At 36.7% G+C, this 22,396-nt stretch overlaps 2 protein-coding genes across 2 annotated transcripts in view; one reads left to right on the top strand and one right to left on the bottom strand.

The window, feature by feature from the left end:
• LOC311084539 (uncharacterized protein) overlaps nt 1–22,396 on the top strand; it is a 37,528-nt gene that overhangs the window by 5,221 nt on the left and 9,911 nt on the right. The window lies entirely within an intron of this gene.
• Nucleotides 653–12,681, bottom strand: LOC311085147 (uncharacterized protein; the record flags this gene model as incomplete). Its single annotated transcript, XM_084117580.1, has 3 exons — nt 653–808; nt 909–5,156; nt 12,614–12,681. 3 exons carry the CDS (start codon nt 12,679–12,681, stop codon nt 778–780), a joined length of 4,347 nt encoding a protein of 1,448 aa, XP_083973706.1. The 3' UTR covers nt 653–777.

The raw sequence follows: 22,396 nt of genomic DNA, 5'->3' as shown, positions 1-22,396 counted from the left end.
GAGACATCCAAAATGTGTAGTGCTGGTGTGTCTCCAGGAACAGGGTTGGGAAACACTGATCTAAAGCACACAGTTAGAGCAGTGTCTTCAAAGTATTAAACCGTCAAACATTTCAATTTCACTGAGTATTTAAAGTTTGTTAACTTTCTCTGCTGATTTCTAAAAATTAATATTTTAGGTCTGCTGACAGTGGATCTTGACATTTGTCTGACCGTGGTATAAGATTCACAGTTTGTTGATCTTTCATTTAACAAAAACCTGGCTTGGAAGAGTTTGATAAGTTTGGGTTTTGAGAGATCTCTTTCTATTCCAACCATAATGCAAAGTCTGCCCAACGTTGGAGTTTGATGTAAAGACAACATTAGGTTTTGACATCAGATCAAAATGAATTTTTAACCAAACTTTGACATCTGCCCAACGTTGGACCTTGACGTCATACAAAAATTAGGTTTAGACGTCAACGCAATTTTCACTTTCAACCAATATTCGACGTCTGTCCAATGTTGGCGCTTGACGTCAAACAAATGTTGGGTTTACACACCAACCGGGTTTTCATTCTTATTGTTATTGTTGTTTCCTTCATGCCATGAATACAATACATTTCAATTGTAATTGCTTTCTGGATATATTTTTGTTCTTAATTTATTTTTTTAACTCAACAGAATTTTTTTTTTTTTTTTTTTAATTAGACAGAATAGTTAAAAGACAAAATATTAGCTTACCTTGTCAATATATGTAATGATCTCATCATCGCTCAGGTCAACAAAGGATCTCATTTTAAAAGTTGCATAAGCAAATGCTGTCATATCTATAAAATTAGATCAGCATAGGTGAATACAATTTTAATAAGAAAATCTTAGTGGTGAATAATAAAAACTGCATAAACAGATAAAATTAATTTTGCTTACTTCGGGGAGGAACATCTGTAGATGAAGATGCTGACTGAGCTGTGGATGTTGGTGCAGTTGTTGTTGATTGAGTGGTAGATGTTGGTGCAGTTGATGTCGAAGTTAGTGCAGTTGTTGTTTGTGCAGTTGTTGTTTCTGTTGTAGATGTTGTAGATGGTGTAGTTGTTGTTTCTGTTGTAGATGGTGTAGTTGTTGTTACTGTTGTAGATGTTGTAGATGGTGCAGTTGTTGTTTCTGTTGTAGATGGTGTAGATGTTGTAGATGGTGTAGTTGTTGTTTCTGTTGTAGATGGTGTAGTTGTTGTTTCTGTTGTAGATGTTGTAGATGGTGTAGTTGGTGTAGTTGTTGTTTCTGTTGTAGATGTTGTAGATGGTGTAGTTGTTGTTTCTGTTGTAGATGGTGTAGTTGTTGTTTCTGTTGTAGATGGTGTAGTTGTTGTTTCTGTTGTAGATGTTGTAGATGGTGCAGTTGTTGTTTCTGTTGTAGATGGTGTAGATGTTGTAGATGGTGTAGTTGTTGTTTCTGTTGTAGATGGTGTAGTTGTTGTTTCTGTTGTTTCTGTTGTAGATGGTGTAGTTGTTGTTTCTGTTGTAGATGGTGTAGTTGTTGTTTCTGTTGTAGATGTTGTAGATGGTGCAGTTGTTGCTTCTGTTGTAGATGGTGCAGTTGTTGTTTCTGTTGTAGATGTTGTAGATGTTGTAGATGGTGTAGTTGTTGTTTCTGTTGTTTCTGTTGTAGATGGTGCAGTTGTTGTTTCTGTTGTAGATGGTGTAGATGTTGTAGATGTTGTAGATGGTGTAGTTGTTGTTTCTGTTGTTTCTGTTGTAGATGGTGTAGTTGTTGTTTCTGTTGTAGATGGTGTAGTTGTTTCTGTTGTAGATGTTGTAGATGGTGTAGTTGTTGTTTCTGTTGTAGATGGTGTAGTTGTTGTTTCTGTTGTTTCTGTTGTAGATGGTGTAGTTGTTGTTTCTGTTGTAGATGGTGTAGTTGTTGTTTCTGTTGTAGATGGTGTAGTTGTTTCTGTTGTAGATGTTGTAGATGGTGTAGTTGTCGTTTCTGTTGTAGATGGTGTAGTTGTTGTTTCTGTTGTAGATGGTGTAGTTGTTGTTTCTGTTGTAGATGGTGTAGTTGTTGTTTCTGTTGTAGATGGTGTAGATGTTGAAGATGGTGTAGTTGTTGTTTCTGTTGTAGATGTTGTAGATGGTGTAGTTGTTGTTTCTGTTGTAGATGGTGTAGTTGTTGTTTCTGTTGTAGATGTTGTAGATGGTGTAGTTGTTGTTTCTGTTGTAGATGGTGTAGTTGTTGTTTCTGTTGTAGATGGTGTAGTTGTTGTTTCTGTTGTAGATGTTGTAGATGGTGTAGTTGTTGTTTCTGTTGTAGATGCTGTAGTTGTTTCTGTTGTAGATGGTGTAGTTGTTGTTTCTGTTGTAGATGTAGATGGTGTAGTTGTTGTTTCTGTTGTAGATGGTGTAGATGATGTTGTAGATGGTGTAGTTGTTGTTTCTGTTGTAGATGGTGTAGTTGTTGTTTCTGTTGTAGATGTTGTAGATGGTGTAGTTGTTGTTTCTGTTGTAGATGTTGTAGATGGTGTAGTTGTTGTTTCTGTTGTAGATGGTGTAGTTGTTGTTTCTGTTGTAGATGTTGTAGATGGTGTAGTTGTTGTTTCTGTTGTAGATGCTGTAGTTGTTTCTGTTGTAGATGGTGTAGATGATGTTGTAGATGGTGTAGTTGTTGTTTCTGTTGTAGATGGTGTAGTTGTTTCTGTTGTAGATGTTGTAGATGGTGCAGTTGTTGTTTCTGTTGTAGATGGTGTAGTTGTTGTTACTGTTGTAGATGGTGTAGTTGTTGTTTCTGTTGTTGATGGTGTAGTTGTTGTTTCTGTTGTAGATGGTGTAGTTGTTGTTTCTGTTGTTTGTGTTGTAGATGGTGTAGTTGTTGTTTCTGTTGTAGATGGTGTAGTTGTTGTTTCTGTTGTAGATGTTGTAGATGGTGTAGTTGTTGTTTCTGTTGTAGATGGTGTAGTTGTTGTTTCTGTTGTTTCTGTTGTAGATGGTGTAGTTGTTGTTTCTGTTGTAGATGGTGTAGTTGTTGTTTCTGTTGTAGATGTTGTAGATGGTGCAGTTGTTGTTTCTGTTGTAGATGGTGTAGTTGTTGTTTCTGTTGTTTCTGTTGTAGATGGTGTAGTTGTTGTTTCTGTTGTAGATGTTGTAGATGGTGTAGTTGTTGTTTCTGTTGTAGATGGTGTAGTTGTTGTTACTGTTGTAGATGGTGTAGTTGTTGTTTCTGTTGTAGATTGTGTAGTTGTTGTTTCTGTTTCTGTTGTAGATGGTGTAGTTGTTGTTTCTGTTGTAGATGTTGTAGTTGTTGTTTCTGTTGTTTCTGTTGTAGATGGTGTAGTTGTTGTTTCTGTTGTAGATGGTGTAGATGTTGTAGATGGTGTAGTTGTTTCTGTTGTAGATGTTGTAGTTGTTGTTTCTGTTGTTTCTGTTGTAGATGGTGTAGTTGTTGTTTCTGTTGTATATGGTGTAGTTGTTGTTTCTGTTGTAGATGGTGTAGATGTTGTAGATGGTGTAGTTGTTTCTGTTGTAGATGGTGTAGTTGTTGTTTCTGTTGTAGATGTTGTAGATGGTGCAGTTGTTGTTTCTGTTGTAGATGGTGTAGTTGTTGTTTCTGTTGTAGATGTTGTAGTTGTTGTTTCTGTTGTTTCTGTTGTTGATGATGTAGTTGTTGTTTCTGTTGTAGATGGTGTAGTTGTTGTTTCTGTTGTAGATGGTGTAGTTGTTGTTTCTGTTGTAGATGGTGTAGTTGCTGTTTCTGTTGTAGATGGTGTAGTTGTTGTTTCTGTTGTAGATGGTGTAGTTGTTGTTTCTGTTGTTTCTGTTGTAGATGGTGTAGTTGTTGTTTCTGTTGTAGATGGTGTAGATGGTGTAGTTGTTTCTGTTGTTTGTGTTGTAGATGGTGCAGTTGTTGTTTGTGTTGTAGATGGTGTAGTTGTTGTTTCTGTTGTAGATGGTGTAGTTGTTGTTTCTGTTGTAGATGGTGTAGTTGTTGTTTCTGTTGTAGATGGTGTAGATGTTGTAGATGGTGTAGTTGTTGTTTCTGTTGTAGATGGTGTAGTTGTTTCTGTTGTAGATGGTGTAGTTGTTGTTTCTGTTGTAGATGGTGTAGATGTTGTAGATGGTGCAGTTGTTGTTTCTGTTGTAGATGGTGTAGTTGTTGTTTCTGTTGTAGATGGTGTAGTTGTTGTTTCTGTTGTTTCTGTTGTAGATGGTGTAGTTGTTGTTTCTGTTGTTTCTGTTGTAGTTGTTGTTTCTGTTGTTGATGTTGTAGATGGTGTAGTTGTTTCTGTTGTAGATGGTGTAGTTGTTGTTTCTGTTGTAGATGGTGTAGTTGTTGTTTCTGTTGTTTCTGTTGTAGATGGTGTAGTTGTTGTTTCTGTTGTAGATGGTGTAGTTGTTGTTTCTGTTGTAGATGGTGTAGTTGTTGTAGTTGTTGTTTCTGTTGTAGATGGTGTAGTTGTTGTTTCTGTTGTAGATGGTGTAGTTGTTGTTTCTGTTGTTTCTGTTGTAGATGGTGTAGTTGTTGTTTCTGTTGTAGATGGTGTAGTTGTTGTTTCTGTTGTTTCTGTTGTAGATGGTGTAGTTGTTGTTTCTGTTGTAGATGGTGTAGTTGTTGTTACTGTTGTTTCTGTTGTAGATGGTGTAGTTGTTGTTTCTGTTGTAGATGTTGTAGATGGTGCAGTTGTTGTTTGTGTTGTAGATGGTGTAGTTGTTGTTTCTGTTGTAGATGGTGTAGTTGTTGTTTCTGTTGTAGATGGTGTAGTTGTTGTTTCTGTTGTAGATGGTGTAGATGTTGTAGATGGTGTAGTTGTTGTTTCTGTTGTAGATGGTGTAGATGTTGTAGATGGTGCAGTTGTTGTTTCTGTTGTAGATGGTGTAGTTGTTTCTGTTGTAGATGGTGTAGTTGTTGTTTCTGTTGTTTCTGTTGTAGATGTTGTAGTTGTTGTTTCTGTTGTTGATGTTGTAGATGGTGTAGTTGTTTCTGTTGTAGATGGTGTAGTTGTTGTTTCTGTTGTAGATGGTGTAGTTGTTGTTTCTGTTGTTTCTGTTGTAGATGGTGTAGTTGTTGTTTCTGTTGTAGATGGTGTAGTTGTTGTAGTTGTTGTTTCTGTTGTAGATGGTGTAGTTGTTGTTTCTGTTGTAGATGGTGCAGTTGTTGTTTCTGTTGTAGATGGTGCAGTTGTTGTTTCTGTTGTAGATGGTGTAGTTGTTGTTTCTGTTGTAGATGGTGCAGTTGTTGTTTCTGTTGTAGATGGTGTAGTTGTTGTTTCTGTTGTAGATGGTGCAGTTGTTGTTTCTGTTGTAGATGGTGTAGTTGTTGTTTCTGTTGTAGATGTGGGTTCAGTTGTTGCTGGTTGAACTACCGTTGTTGATTCAGCTGTTGTCGTTTGTTCAGTTGTAGATGTTGTTTCTGTTGTAGATGGTGCAGTTGTTGTTTCTGTTGTAGATGTGGGTTCAGTTGTTGTTGATTGAACTACCATTGTTGATTCAGCTGTTGTCGTTTGTTCAGTTGTAGTTGTTGTTTCTGTTGTAGATGGTGCAGTTGTTGTTTCTGTTGTAGATGTGGGTTCAGTTGTTGTTGGTTGAACTACCGTTGTTGATTCAGCTGTTGTCGTTTGTTCAGTTGTAGTTGTTGTTTCTGTTGTAGATGGTGCAGTTGTTGTTTCTGTTGTAGATGTGGGTTCAGTTGTTGTTGATTGAACTACCATTGTTGATTCAGCTGTTGTCGTTTGTTCAGTTGTAGTTGTTGTTTCTGTTGTAGATGGTGCAGTTGTTGTTTCTGTTGTAGATGTGGGTTCAGTTGTTGTTGGTTGAACTACCATTGTTGATTCAGCTGTTGTCGTTTGTTCAGTTGTAGTTGTTGTTTCTGTTGTAGATGGTGCAGTTGTTGTTTCTGTTGTAGATGTGGGTTCAGTTGTTGTTGATTGAACTACCATTGTTGATTCAGCTGTTGTCGTTTGTTCAGTTGTAGTTGTTGTTTCTGTTGTAGATGGTGCAGTTGTTGTTTCTGTTGTAGATGTGGGTTCAGTTGTTGTTGGTTGAACTACCGTTGTTGATTCAGCTGTTGTCGTTTGTTCAGTTGTAGTTGTTGTTTCTGTTGTAGATGGTGCAGTTGTTGTTTCTGTTGTAGATGTGGGTTCAGTTGTTGTTGGTTGAACTACCATTGTTGATTCAGCTGTTGTCGTTTGTTCAGTTGTAGTTGTTGTTTCTGTTGTAGATGGTGCAGTTGTTGTTTCTGTTGTAGATGTGGGTTCAGTTGTTGTTGGTTGAACTACCGTTGTTGATTCAGCTGTTGTCGTTTGTTCAGTTGTAGTTGTTGTTTCTGTTGTAGATGGTGCAGTTGTTGTTTCTGTTGTAGATGTGGGTTCAGTTGTTGTTGGTTGAACTACCATTGTTGATTCAGCTGTTGTCGTTTGTTCAGTTGTAGTTGTTGTTTCTGTTGTAGATGGTGCAGTTGTTGTTTCTGTTGTAGATGTGGGTTCAGTTGTTGTTGGTTGAACTACCGTTGTTGATTCAGCTGTTGTCGTTTGTTCAGTTGTAGTTGTTGTTTCTGTTGTAGATGGTGCAGTTGTTGTTTCTGTTGTAGATGTGGGTTCAGTTGTTGTTGGTTGAACTACCATTGTTGATTCAGCTGTTGTCGTTTGTTCAGTTGTAGTTGTTGTTTCTGTTGTAGATGGTGCAGTTGTTGTTTCTGTTGTAGATGTGGGTTCAGTTGTTGTTGGTTGAACTACCGTTGTTGATTCAGCTGTTGTCGTTTGTTCAGTTGTAGTTGTTGTTTCTGTTGTAGATGGTGCAGTTGTTGTTTCTGTTGTAGATGGTGCAGTTGTTGTTTCTGTTGTAGATGTGGGTTCAGTTGTTGTTGGTTGAACTACCATTGTTGATTCAGCTGTTGTCGTTTGTTCAGTTGTAGTTGTTGTTTCTGTTGTAGATGTGGGTTCAGTTGTTGTTGGTTGAACTACCATTGTTGATTCAGCTGTTGTCGTTTGTTCAGTTGTAGTTGTTGTTTCTGTTGTAGATGGTGCAGTTGTTGTTTCTGTTGTAGATGTGGGTTCAGTTGTTGTTGGTTGAACTACCATTGTTGATTCAGCTGTTGTCGTTTGTTCAGTTGTAGTTGTTGTTTCTGTTGTAGATGGTGCAGTTGTTGTTTCTGTTGTAGATGTGGGTTCAGTTGTTGTTGGTTGAACTACCGTTGTTGATTCAGCTGTTGTCGTTTGTTCAGTTGTAGTTGTTGTTTCTGTTGTAGATGGTGCAGTTGTTGTTTCTGTTGTAGATGTGGGTTCAGTTGTTGTTGGTTGAACTACCGTTGTTGATTCAGCTGTTGTCGTTTGTTCAGTTGTAGATGTGGGTTCAGTTGTTGTTGGTTGAACTACCGTTGTTGATTCAGCTGTTGTCGTTTGTTCAGTTGTAGTTGTTGTTTCTGTTGTAGATGGTGCAGTTGTCGTTTCTGTTGTAGATGTGGGTTCAGTTGTTGTTGGTTGAACTACCATTGTTGATTCAGCTGTTGTTGTTTGTTCAGTTGTAGTTGTTGTTTCTGTTGTAGATGGTGCAGTTGTCGTTTCTGTTGTAGATGTGGGTTTAGTTGTTGTTGGTTGAACTACCATTGTGGATTCAGCTGTTGTCGTTTGTTCAGTTGTAGTTGTTGTTTCTGTTGTAGATGGTGCAGTTGTTGTTTCTGTTGTAGATGTGGGTTCAGTTGTTGTTGGTTGAACTACCATTGTTGATTCAGCTGTTGTCGTTTGTTCAGTTGTAGTTGTTGTTTCTGTTGTAGATGGTGCAGTTGTTGTTTCTGTTGTAGATGTGGGTTCAGTTGTTGTTGGTTGAACTACCATTGTTGATTCAGCTGTTGTCGTTTGTTCAGTTGTAGTTGTTGTTTCTGTTGTAGATGGTGCAGTTGTTGTTTCTGTTGTAGATATGGGTTCAGTTGTTGTTGGTTGAACTACCGTTGTTGATTCAGCTGTTGTCGTTTGTTCAGTTGTAGTTGTTGTTTCTGTTGTAGATGGTGCAGTTGTTGTTTCTGTTGTAGATGTGGGTTCAGTTGTTGTTGGTTGAACTACCGTTGTTGATTCAGCTGTTGTTGTTGGTTCAGGTGTAGATGTGGGTTCAGTTGTTGTAGATTCAGCCAGTGTTGTTGGAGCAGATTCAGTTTCTGCTGTAGTTGAATTCTCTGTTTGATTCTCCGTTGTTGTTTGTGCAGCTAGTAATGTAAAATAAATAAATAAACAACAAATTTTGAATAGATAAAATAGAAGAAAGGCATAAGATGGATATATAATATAATTGAATTGTTGAACTCTGTTTCAACATGGTTTAAAAATAATTAGATGCATTGTTGATCACTCTAACCAAGAACTAACAAGTATAATTCTCTGTGTATTTTTCATATGTGACCGAAGGATAGTGACACTTAAAAATCAGGCATGGACACCTTTTCAACTTCACTTGCCCTTAATAAAACAGCTCAATGGCATTGGAGGAAAGACAGAAATTCTCCTGCATTACATGCAGCACAAAAAAATGTATTAATTCGTTTTACACAGATTCGAAAACTGAAGGTTCAATCTTTTAGGACAAACAGTTTGCATTTTGGGAAAAAACAATAATTCAAAATGAGAGAAACAAAGAGCAATCTATGAGCATATCTGAACCCTTGAAGGGCCTTGCGGGAAGGGTCACTTCTTCAAGTTCAAATGAAAGTGAGCAACTGAATTACTTCACAAGGGATCCTCCCACAAATCCGTTAGCAAGGGCTAACATCGTCACCTTCCTAAAATAACTGCCTAATTAATTTTTTGACAAAAAATATTTTTTTGCATAAGTCTCCTCATGAGGCTGGCCACCTCTGGTAAAATCGCCCACATCCTCAGTTGAACAGATCATGCAATTCTAACCCTGTAGTATAATGGCCTATGTGTGAGACTTAGGCTGTTTTATTTTGCCTAAGTCAAAAGACAATGAGACTTAGGCAATTACAAGCTTTTCAAGATGGCAGTTGCATCAAGAAGAATGAAAATCTACTCAACCTCTGAAGTTATTTTTCAGGTTTTTATTTTCTGAGAAACCTGAAAAAATGACTTGGCAATTATTTTAGCAAGGACTACATCTGATAGTCATTTCAAGTAAGTAACTTTGAGGTTTCTTTTGACTTCCTGATAATCTTTTTTTAATCTGTATTATAATTATTGCTTTTATATATTTATATTTTCACTCCAATTCATGTGTATAATATTATTTTACTTACCTGTGTGATTATTTTTGTCATTTTACCTTTTTTGAGTTATATTTTATATAACTTATTGTGCCTAAATATGCACTGTTACACAAATCTACCTCTGTCTGGTGTCTTAATACATATGTAGCTATATTCAAACTTTAAATTAAAATAATTTAATTATAAGCTGGCTTTGATGGAACATAGAAGTAATTTAAAAAATAATAAATAAAATTCAGTGAAATGTCATGTAAGAGGCACATTCTTTGACAGATTTGTTGATTAAGGGAGTGGTTTTGGTTTGGTTTGTTTGGGTTTTTTGTTTTAGTTGTTGTTGTTCACATATCTTTTTTTAGTCATTTGTTTATTACATTTATGTGTTTTGTTTTTTTTATAGTTCAAAATAAAGATTTTCAATTCAATTCAATTCAATTCAGTTCAATTCAATTCAATTCAAATCTTATCGTCAAACACCGCACTCTTGGTTGATTAACCCAAACCTTGCTTACTCGAGGTATGCTGGTTCCTTATTATAATTTTTTTTTGTCTTTTGCCTAAACATTTGGAAATGAGAGCACATGGCGATGTGTACATCGTATTTGTTTTATAGAGATAACCAGGGCAATTCACCCAAAGCAGCTGCTTATTTGTCTTTTATATCAAGTATGTTTTCTGTTTTATACTATTTTCTTATTTAATGTGATTTATTTATTTTTTTTAACTCAATTTATGTTTCATGCTCCTTTTTTGGGTCCCTTTAACTGCATGGAAGAGAAAACAAGGGCGATTCACTCACAAAGAGTCTGCTCGTTTTGTGTTTTATGTCAGGGAATAAAAGCTCCTGATAAACTGCCTCCTGCTGTCCCGTGTCTAACTCCACAAAGCTACGCAGAATCAAGTGTTTTATAACTGTTGTTGCTGGCCGCACATCCCACTTTGTGGTTACACTTACCCTTAAACATATGTCACCCAGGTATGTCACATAACCTGCTTCATTACATACTCCTCAGCTACAACAGCGTAAAGTGCTGTGACAGGGAACTCATTTCGGTAACACAATACTGAAAACGACCATGAACCGTGCAACATATTTCATTATCAGTTGTGTTATTGAGTGCTTTTTTACCTTTGGCACGAACACAATCAAAATAACTTAAGTTACAATTTTGGTTTGTATTCGCAGGAAGAATGTTTGCTTTGCCTTTTGTTGGCAGGTGGTTTTGGAATGTAATGTGTAATTATTAAGGCATTTAAGGAGTTGTAGAGCAAGAACTTATAATACAGATCAATTTAAATAAACAACGAAACTTCACCCAGTTTTGCGAAGAGGAGTTTCAGTACTGAATCACCATGTGTGTATTCACTCAAATAAGAGAGAAGCACAGGATTCTGTTTGCCTGACTTGTGATTTATTTTTATGAAGATGGGGTAGGAAAAGTATTTTAACATCCAATTAATTATTAATAATAAATTATTTCTTGGGTATTTTGAATGTTGTATTAAATACTTGCAATGCATTCATGTAACAAACATTAATACCAAATTAATTATTGTTACTGTTTCATTTTTCATTCTAAAAACTGAACTGATTAACATTATAATTTTGGCTATTTTTGTTACCAAAGACTGTAAGAAATTTTGCTTTTTAAAATTATATTCCTTAACGTTATTGTGGTTTGAACAATCATTCATGCAGTTTCTAATATTAATTCAAATTCCACTCAAATATACTAAATAAGCTTGTCATGATATCTCACAATATATTCCAATTGTTTTAATCATTTGTGGCAGAGATGTAATTCTCTCATGTTTAGTGCTTTATTATATTCTCACGCCACAAACTCACATATTTAGATTTAAATAGACCTCTTACCTGTTAGTATTGATCTACCAATCAGTAAAGCCAATCCAGCATATAAAATAAATCGATACATCTTTCAAGAGTTTGCTAACAAACCTAAAGCGAGAAAATAACCTCTGAGAAGCAACCTAATGCGAATAATTCTTACTTAATGACTGATCATCTTCTGATTGATTTATATGGAAGCTGACAGAGGACTGATGTGTTTTGACATCAGACTAAAACTGTACTTAAACTCCTCCCATCGTTTATTCTATACTAATATAACAGGTTTTTAGACTGGGTCAGTGTGTGTTCAGTAAGATTTCTGTTTTAAACTGGTACAACTTTACAAGAAGGTTTCATTTGTTAACATTAGTTAGTTAACATGAACAATAAAAAATTCTCAAGCATTTATTAGTCTTAATTAATGTTAATTTCAACATTTACCAAAACATTTATTAAAATCAAAAGTTATATCTGTTCATTATTTAATATACTTGAGCTGACATGAACTATCAATGGACAGTTATATTGTTATCATCCTGGTTTCTCTCCAGTGGGACTCCTGGATCTCTGCCCATCTCGTTTGAGCTAGTGCTCAGCTTTACCCTATAGGCGGATCATCTACACCGCTCTGTAATGCATTAACTAATGGACCTTATTGTTAAGTGTCCCCATTAAAGGGGTGGTATAATGCCCTTTTCACAAGATGTAAAATAAGTCTCTGATGTCCCCAGAGTGTGTATGTGAAGTTTTAGCTTAAAATACCCCTCAGATATTTTTATATAGCATGTTAAAATTGTCACTTTTTGAGGGTGAGCAAAAATGCACCGTTTTTGTGTCTGTCCCTTTAAATGCAAATGAGCTGCTGCTCCCGGCACAGGGGGCGGAGCTTCAAGAGCTCCTGTCCTTTTACTTCACAAAGACATGCACTGAAAATTTAAAAAACTTTTAACCTTTTTATGTTCAAACCGGAGTCAGAAAGATGGAGAGACTCAAGAAGAAGTAACAACATATAGAAAACATTTCTGAATGGTTAGTTGGTGAATTTATGTAGTTTATGTGTAGTTATCTTCTAGTCATTAGCATATTCTGTCATGATAATCTATAAATCGTGTTCCCGGGGTCGGGTTTATGCAAATTTTAGTAGTCCCTACCAGCCATTTGTTGTAGTCCTTAAAAAGCAATTTCTTTAAAAGCAAATATCTCCCTTTGCTTTGAACTTTGAGCATTGTAACTTTGCAGATGTTGTTTATGCTCAAACAGCAACATTACACACTAACTAAAGTTAGTTTTGATAGTTTGCCGCTAAGACGACACAGTTTAACAGAAAACTCTTAAGTTATTTAAAAACCTGTGAGAACGCTGATGGTGTGCACATGCGTATTGAAGGATTACAAATTTAAGAATCTATTTCAGATATGCTTCCTTACATAACATCATGGTGAAGAATACTGATTTTAGCATTTGAATGTTTTAATTTAGATTCCAATATAGACTGAGAAAGTTTAGCAGCGGTTATGATGATTATATCAAGAGATTCCTGCCAGTCCTGTTCTCTAAATGAGTCAATTCCTGAGACTCTCACCCTCACCCTTTGTCCTTATGCATTTCCTGACCAGTAAGCTCAATGTACAGCTGTGCTTTTGTCTCTGTGATCATGTGAAGGTATGGGTGATACTGTCAGGCTGATTGGATCATTTGAATGATAGTGATGATAGTGTTATGTTACTGATTGGGTCTGTCTCTCTTGAACAAGCCAGATAACCTGCCAAACTGGTTTTCACTTGATAGAATCAAATCATCCCTATGCTTTGTCTTGATTTGTCTCCACCTCCAAAAGTCCCTCCCCCTTGGAAGGTATATAACTTACAATGTATAATCTTTGAGTTAGATAATGTTGGAAGAACCACAGCCGCACTCATTAAAGAAACTCTTCTGTTTGAACGTGATCCCAACGTCTCCTGGTCTCTGCTTCGATGAAAGAAAACTTTCCAACAGTATTAAGAGTTCAGTCTATAGGGATGTGCGTTTGAATATATGTGCGCAGGCGTGTAGTCCTTCCCTACAAACCAACCCTCAACAAACTACTTGTCTGGCCTTAAAATTTATAAAACAGAATTTTTATCTGAATTATCCCGACAACGCTTTATCTGTTGGGATAATTTATCTGTTGGGAACCGGAATTATCCCGACACCGCTGTAGAGAGGTAAAGGGGGGGAGGGGAGGGAGGCCTTCACAGGGAAGAGCCTAGTTGACACTTAAGGACTGCGTTGTCATCGCGTCCAGGCGCAGGTCCTTCATCAGATCTGGATACGCCCAGGATCCGGCGGACTGCGGTAAATCTCGGGATAAACAGAGAGACTAATATTAGCGTAGACGCCATTCTTCTTATGATGTAACAAGTACATCAGGATTTATGGGAAGTGTTCCCAGTTCCGGCTGACCTAATCTATGCAACCTAACTTTGAATTATAGAAGTCTATAATGTGTTATGTGTATGCTAGGTCAAAGAGATGTGTTTTTAGTCTAGCTTTGAACTGACAGAGTGTGTCTGCTTCCCGGACAATGTTAGGAAGATTGTTCCAAAGTTTTGGTGCTAAATAGGAGAAGGATCTACCGCCAGCAGTCGATTTTGATATTCTAGGTATTAGAACTAGGTATTATCAACTGGCCGAAATTTTGAGATCGCAATAGACGTGAAGGACTATAATGCGTTAAGAGCTCGCTTAAAGACTGCGGAGCTAAACCATTTAGTGCTTTGTAAGTAATCAGCAATATTTTAAAATTTATACGATGTTTAATAGGGAGCCAATGCAGTGTTGACAGAACCGGGCTAATATGGTCATACTTCCTGGTTCTGGTAAGAACTGGAGCTGCTGCGTTTTGGACCAGCTGTAGTTTGTTTATTAAGCGTGCAGGGCAACCACCCAGTAGAGCATTACAATAATCTAGCCTTGAGGTCATGAACGCATTGTTCCGCATTTGTCATTGAGAGCATATGATGTAATTTAGATATATTTTTAAGATGGAAAAATGCAGTTTTACAGATACTAGACACGTGACTTTCAAATGAAAGATTGGTATCAAAGAGCACACCCAGGTTCCTAACCGACGACGAAGACTTGACAGAGCAGCCATCAAGTGTTAGACAGTATTCTAGGTCATTACGTGAGGAAGTTTTTTGTCCAATAATTAGAATCTCTGTTTTTTCAGAATTAAGTAGTTGGAAATTATGAGTCTATGAGCTTTATACAGCTTTTTACAGTGGATGCCATTGGAAACACGACAAGTCTGTCCCTCACATCCTCGCTTTCATACCTGTTATGGCGCTGCTCTGAATAAGGTCTATACATTTGAACACTTTCACTTTTGACTGCATTGTTGTGTGAATATAGGCTACATGCCAGAAATACATACCATTCATTACAGTAACATTAACCACTCATTTACGGTAAGGAACAAAAAAAGTTTTTTTTATAAAAAGAATGTAAATACATTTTTCTTATATGATACACTTAAAAATAAAGGTTCTATATTGGCATCTTTGGTATAGTGGAAAATGGTTCGTCAGATTATGTTTTTTATGTCCTTTAAATAAATGAAAATGAAAAAAAAAGAGCAATAGCAAATTTAAAGTTAGCATGAATAAATGGGTGCATCCTTGCATTCCAGAAAAGAATGTTTAAATGTACAAAGTAAATTTGTCATTCTGTTCTACAGAGAGAGACAAAAGACTATTGGGTAACACTTTACAATAAGGGTACATGAATAATCATGTACTAATGCCTGAATGAATAGTTACCTCAACATGAACTCATGATTAGTGAAGATATGAACTAATCATGAACAAATGGAGAGCTAACCTTAACTACGACAGGAGTCATAATAATTCATACATGAATAACAGCAGCCTTCGTTGTTAGTACATGTGTTTGATAGTTAATACATTAATTAACACTTAGGGGTAAACAAAATCAATCAGGCTCCGTAAGATGGAATAAGAAATATTTTGACTTTGAAATATATTTAAACAATTTATTACTGTCATAATTTAAACTATTGACACCAGCAGCTTCATCATAAACATTACTGAGAGGCACGGGATTAGTTTGTCATTAATTTCACTGATCCTCCTTATCAAACATAAAATACTAAATGCACTAATAACTCATCTTAAAAGGCCTTAATCATTTTTGTGAAATTATTTTACCCATCTAACTAAACCTACTATGACTTACAACAGTTCCTGAGGAATCGGTTCCCAAAAAAATAACCAAACAGGAAACATGAACACGGTCAGGGGAACGTTTGCTGGGATCAGTAGTTCACTCTCCATCCAGACAGAAGCTGTGATGATACTGTACCTCCGGTCTCTGACTTTTTGAAAAGCCACACAACATCACTTATCTGGGCTGAATACTAGTTGTAGTACATGTGTATTGGATAGTAAGTTTATGATAAATTATGAGCTGAATTTGGTAAGTAGTTAACAATTAATTAATTATGATGTGCCCCCTCATGTAAAGTCATGACATTATGATGTATTAACAAGCCATTAGTTGATGTTAGTGTATGGTTAGTTAATAATTAGTTAATTATAATGTGCCCCTTCAAGTAAAGTCATGACACAGTCATGCATTAACAAGCCATGAGTTGATGTTAGTGTATGGTTAGTTAATCATGAGTTAGTAATGATGTGCCCCCTCAAGTAAAGTTATGACACAATGATGCACTTACAAATCAACTAAAATATGAATAAACATATACAATAAGAGTGCCATCCTTATTCCTTTACACCCATGGTACAAAAAAAAACAAAGATAAAAATTATTTGTGGTTATTTTATTTTTATTTATATAATTAAACATATATGGACTTAAAAGAAAGCCCAAACATACCTGTAAAGACACACACAAGGCACGTTTACATGTAAAATATGGCACGTCCATAAGCTAATGCTAATCGAAGCATATACATTGAACGACAAATAATACAGTTAATTACTGTACATAACTTCCTGAAAACTCCTAATACAACATACATGCAAACATGTCTTTAATTATTAATTCTGTTTACCAAAGCAGTCAACATTTATTAGATTAAAATGCCAGCATTACAGTAGCGAACACAACTAACGTGCCGCGAAAGCACTGAGTGGGCCGCTATTGAGTGTCCCACCAGAAACAAATCCCACATATGTAGTTCCGGGAAACGTATCTATTACTAAACATAGTCATAAATAAACTATATATAAAAAAAAAAAATAAAAAAAATCAAATCAAATGTATTAGTGGTAGTTATTTTAGTCTATTTTCAACGTTTGGTTTGATGGATCTGTGTAATTAATGGCTAAATAATCACATACCATACCAATTATTTGTCACAAAGCTGCAGGTGGCAGATTATGATATTAGTTTAAACTATGGCAGTATTAAATCATATGTTTAATTCAAATTCAGATTACTTATTTATTCTTATGAAGCCGAATTGATTTTGTTTACCCCTAAATGTTAATTAATGGATTAACTATCAAACATGTACTAACATTTAGTTAAGGCTTCTGTTATACATGCATGAATCCTAATGACTCCTGTCTTAGTTAAGGTTAGCTCTTCATTTGTTCATGATTAGTTCATATCGTCACTAATCATGAGTTCATGTTAAAGTAACTATTCATTTAGGCATTAGTACATGATTATAGTACCCTTATTGTAAAGTGTTACCGACTATGGTTTTCTGTTAGTGTATGATTTCATTGATTATAAACAAGTTCTTCACGGTTACAGATTCCTAGCATGTAGCATTGTTAGAAATTCAATCTTGCGTATATACAGTACTGTGCAAAAGTCTTAGGCATGTTAATGCCTACCCCCCTTAGTCTAAAATCTTGTGATTTTATTTTTGAAAGCATTCTCACTTTACAGCATTTTAACACAAGTGCCAGTACTTTTCACAGTACTGTAACTTTGCAGGAAGGTTTCTTCAAGCATCTTGGAGACGTTCCCGCAGTTCTTCTGGATTTAGTCTGTCTCAGTTTTTTCTGTTTCTTCATGTAATCACAGACGGACTCGATGATGGTGAGATCAGATCATACCGGCTGCTGTCAGACTCCTTGTGCATACACAAATCTCACTGGATTATTACAATTAATGGCAAAAAGAATGTTTGGAAATGTAAACTGATATTTCCTACTGACTAGAGCCCTGCACGGGCCTCAAATCTAGGCCCGAGCCCGGCCCTGGCCCGAGACGCTCAGGCCCTAGCCCGACCCGTGTCCGACAGGTCATCAGAATTATCAGCCCGAGTCCGACCCGAGCCCGTTTTTTTTGGTTTTTTTTCACAGCGGCAGACTGCCATTAAAATATGTCTGTTTTGTTAGTTATGTTTCTTTTCTTTTCTTTTCATTTCATTTCTTTATTAAGCTAATTTAGACAAATGTTTGAAGCATTTAAAAAAAAAAAAAGACGGCCAAGCAAGCCGAGCCAACAGCGAGTAAAACATGTTTGATCAATTTAGCCTCTCAAATCAACGCTAATACTTTACTTAGCTACAATAAAATCCATAAAACACTTCAAGCATATCACACAGACAGTTAGTTTAATGTTTATTTATTAAACCACAGTGAGTAATTTTTTTTTTGAAATACTGAGGCAGGCTCAGGCTGCTCGCAACAGCGCTCGCAAACGAAATGAGCAATAGTCAATCTAAACAAATTCAATTAAATAAATCAAAAACAAACTTGCAGGTTATCTTACCTCAAAAATCCACCACAGAACATGGCCATTCTTTTTTCCAGTAGTTTCCAACAGTTAAACGAAAATAAAGTCCAATCAAACGAAAAGTTCGAACAGTCTCTTACAGAGCATCGTGGAGAAAAAGAATAGCATCCACAGTGGAAGATTTTAACCCAGTCCTCTCTTCTATCACTTGCGATTTTTCTCTTAATATTCTCCATTATTTGCACATGAGGTGAATCGTTGGTTCCGCTGACGGGAAACCTTCTGTGTGTGCGTGTGCGTGCGTGCGACTGTCATGTCAATCATATGTCAGTGTAATTATAAGATTATGAAAGTTATGAGGTTATTAAATGTCTTTCTATGTTTGTTTTTCTATCGTCGACGTCAACTTCTCATATTTTTTTTTATTAATGTCTAAAAATATAAAAAGAAGGATAACTCAAAAAAGGCCCGAGGCCCGGCCCGCATGTGAACTATGACGTGAAAATTGGCCCGAAGCCCGGCCCTAGGGGCGTAAAAAAGTCGGGTCCCGTCGGGCTCGGGCTGAAATGCAGGGCTCTACTACTGACACACTACAGCAAAATATATAAATAACTGACACAGTACTGTACAAACTATCCTGCTGATCTCGGTGTGTAAATGCTCCTGACTAGTGCTGCTTTCATGTCAAGTCATGTCATCTTCATTTATATAGCGCTTTTAACAATGTAGATTGTTCCAAAGCGGCTTTACATTGATAATAGGAAATTAAAGTAAAAGAGATTGTTTTGGCTTTATAGCAGCTCTAGAATAAAGTTATTTTCCAGCTAAAGTTAGTTTTGATTGATTCCTTCCGTCGCAACGATCTTTAGTTATTAACTTAGGGGCCGCTAACAAGACACCGTTTAACAGAACACTCTTAAGTTCTTTCTGTGCAAACTTTCAAAAACGTGAACCCGTGAGAACGCTGATGGAATGGAAATTATTTTATTTGAAACAGGGACAATGCACAAATAAACATTAAACTTGTTAAACAAGAGAATATGTCTTGGGCCAGGTTATAGCAACAATTGCTAATTTCCACCTGTAGTCCCTGGGCAGGTATGACAATTTTAAAATAGGAATTTCAAAGAATTATGGATAAAATGATGTCCATTGAGATTACAAACAAACAAGTTTGCAAAAAACAGAACCAGGGAGGCCATCAGCCCATTTACTCTCTGTCTCCTCTCTCTCCAGCAAACACACTTAAACTACACTGATGGCGTGCACATGCGTATTAAGAGTTCAGTCTATAGGTATGTGCGTTTGAATAAATGTGCGCAGGCGTGTAGTCCTTCTCTATAAACCAACCCTCAACAAACTACTTGTCTGGTCTTAATTTATAATACAGAATTTTTATCGCTTCCGCGTAGCCACGCGAACCTGGAATTATCCCGACAATGCTTTATCTGTAGAGAGGTAAAGGGAGGGGAGGGAGGCCATTCTTCTTATGATGTAACAAGTACATCAGGATTTATGGGAAGTGTTCCCGGTTCCGGCTGACCTAATCTATGCAGCCTGCGTTTTGGACCAGTTGTAGTTTGTTTATTAAGCATGCAGGGCAACCACCCAGTAGAGCATTACAATAATCTAGCCTTGAGGTCATGAACGCATGAACTAATTGTTCCGCATTTGTCAATGAGTGTCACAAATCAGAACGACACAAACAGGTAAAGTATACAAGGGTTTATTTAAAGCACTCAGGAACAGACATGGCAGGTGAGTAGATGAACTGAAGAAAGATTTGGATAATGGATGAAGATGTTTGAAATGACTCTTGAGTCTCTTATCTGGTACAGGTTTAGTGATGTTGAGCTGGGAAGAAGACGGACGACAGGCAGAAGACTGAAGGATCGGAGCTGCTGACGGATGTCTCATGGACGCCGGATAAGTAAACATGATGCAGGAAAGTATGATAACAGGCTGGAGAAATCCCGAAAGAGAGTCAGGTTAGTCGAGGTAGTAGCGATGAGACCAGACAGTGAACTGAAGGAACTGTGGTGTCTTTATGGTGCTGGTGATGAGAGTGCAGATTGCAGACAGGTGGCGATGACAGGTGAAGGTGATCAATACTCAGGAGACATGGAATGAGTGGGCGGAGTGTGGAGGTCTGGTGCTGTCGATGGTGTTTCCGTGACAATGAGAGCATATGAATTTAGATATATTTTTAAGATGGAAAAATGCAGTTTTACAGATACTAGACACGTGACTTTCAAATGAAAGATCTGTATCAAAGACCCAGGTTCCTAACCGACGACGAGGACTTGACAGAGCAGCCATCAAGTGTTAGACAGTATTCTAGGTTATTACGTGAGGAAGTTTTTTGTCCAATTAGAATCTCTGTTTTTTCAGAATTTAGTAGTAGGAAATTACTAGTCATCCAATTTTTTATATCAGCTATGCATTCTGTTAATTTTGTGATTTGGTAAGTTTCGTTAGGGTGTGAAGAAATATAGAGCTGGGTATCATCAGCATAACAGTGAAAACTAATGCCATGCTTCCTAATGATATCTCCCAAGGGTAGCATGTACAGAGTGAACAGCAACAGTCCTAGTACTGAGCCTTGTGGTACGCCATACTGAACTTGTGATCGATGAGACATCTCTTCATTTACTGCTACAAACTGATAACAGTCGGATAAGTATGATTTAAACCATGCTAGTGCAATTCCACTAATGCCAACATAATTTTCGAGTCTATTTAAAAGAATGTTGTGGTCAATAGTGTCAATGCAGCACTAAGATCGAGTAACACTAATAGCGAGATACAACCACGATCGGATGATAAGAGCAAATCATTTGTAACTCTAATGAGAGCAGTCTCAGTACTATGGTACGGTCTAAATCCTGATTGGAAATCCTCACAGATATCATTTCTTTCTAAAAAGGAACATAGTTGTGAGGATACCGCCTTTTCTAATATCTTTGACAGAAAAGGTAGATTCGAGATCGGCCTGTAATTGACTAATTCTGTACGATCAAGTTGCATTTTTTTAACAAGCGGTTTAAACATAGCCAGCTTAAAAGTTTTTGGTACGTATCCTAATGACAAAAATGAATTAATGATATTAAGAAGAGGATCTATGACCTCTGGAAGCATCTCTTTCAGTAGCTTAGTTGGTATAGGGTCTAACATACATGTTGTCGATTTAGATGATTTAATGAGTTTAGTGAATTCTTCCTCTTCTATAGCAATGAATGAATCAAAGTTTTCCTCAGGGAGACTACAATGCACTCCCTGATGCGATACTGTAGTAGACGGTTACATGGTTATAATTTTCTCCCTGATATTATCAATCCTGTAAATAAAGAAGTTCATAAAGTCATTACTGCTGTGCTGCTTGGAAATGTCTGGGCTTGAAGCTTTATTTTTCGTTAGTTTAGCCACTGTTTCAAATAAATACCTAGGGTTTTGTTTATTTTCTTCTAATAGGGTTGAAAAATAAGCAGATCTAGCAGCTTTTAAGGCCTCTCTGTATGCAATCAAGCTCTCTTTCCATGAAATGAAATGTTTTCTTCCAGCGATGCTCCATTTTTCTGGCTGCTCTCTTAAGGGCCTAAGTGTGCTCGTTGTACCACGGTGTTGGACTATTCTCTTCTTATAATCTTCTTTAAGCGCAACTGTGTCTTCAGTGCTGGAAAAGAGAGAGTCAAAAGTTTCTGTCGTAATATCAAGTTCTTCTAAGCTATCTGGGATGCTGAGATGATGAAACTGATCAGGAAGATTATTAATAAAGCAATCTTTAGTGGCAGAAGTGATAGGTCTAACATATTTGTCGGCTTTGCAGCCTTGGCTAAATTAAGTTTACACAAGACCAGATAATGATCTGAGATGTCATTGCTCTGCTGCAGAATTTCAACGGCATCAACATTGATTCTGTGTGATAATATTAGATCTAGAGTATGATTTCGACAATGAGTAGGTCCTGACACATGTTGTCTAACTCCAATTGAGTTAAGAATGTCTTAATCACCAACAATTAGGACTTTATCTACAGCCAGTACTAACTCGGATAGAAAGTCAGCAAATTCTTTGATAAAGTCTGTATGGTACCCTGGTGGCCTGTATACAGTAGCCAGCACAAATCTCAAACGTGATTTATCATTTACACTATATATTGCTACATTAAGCACCAAAAGAATTATATTTGAAACTAGACTTCTTAATAATTCCGAAAATATTACTATAAATTACAGCAACACCCTTTGCCTTTCAGACGAGGTTCATGTTTATAACAGTAATCTTGTGGGATGGACTCATTTAAAGTAATGTAATCGTTTGGTTTTAGCCAGGTTTCTCTCAAACACAACACATCTAGATTATAGTCTGTAATCATATCATTAACAGTAAGGGCTTTTGAAGTAAGGGATCTAATATTCAGCAACCCAAGCTTTATCATTTGCTCATTTGTATTATATTTGTTTTTTATTTGTTGAACATCAATAACATTTTTACCCTTTACATTTTTGGGTTTGGAAGGTTTTTGTATTTCCTAATTTGGGGAACAAACACAGTCTCTATATGATGATATCTAGGTGAAAGAGGCTCTATGTGATGGGATTTATCTGACCTTGGTGACGTGAGACAGCTAGCAGACGGTCGGTTTGACCTGAGC

Source organism: Abramis brama (genome assembly GCF_963993115.1).
Source record: "Abramis brama genome assembly, chromosome: 6".
NCBI lineage: Eukaryota > Metazoa > Chordata > Actinopteri > Cypriniformes > Leuciscidae > Abramis > Abramis brama.
This window is presented reverse-complemented; position numbering and strand designations above follow the sequence as displayed.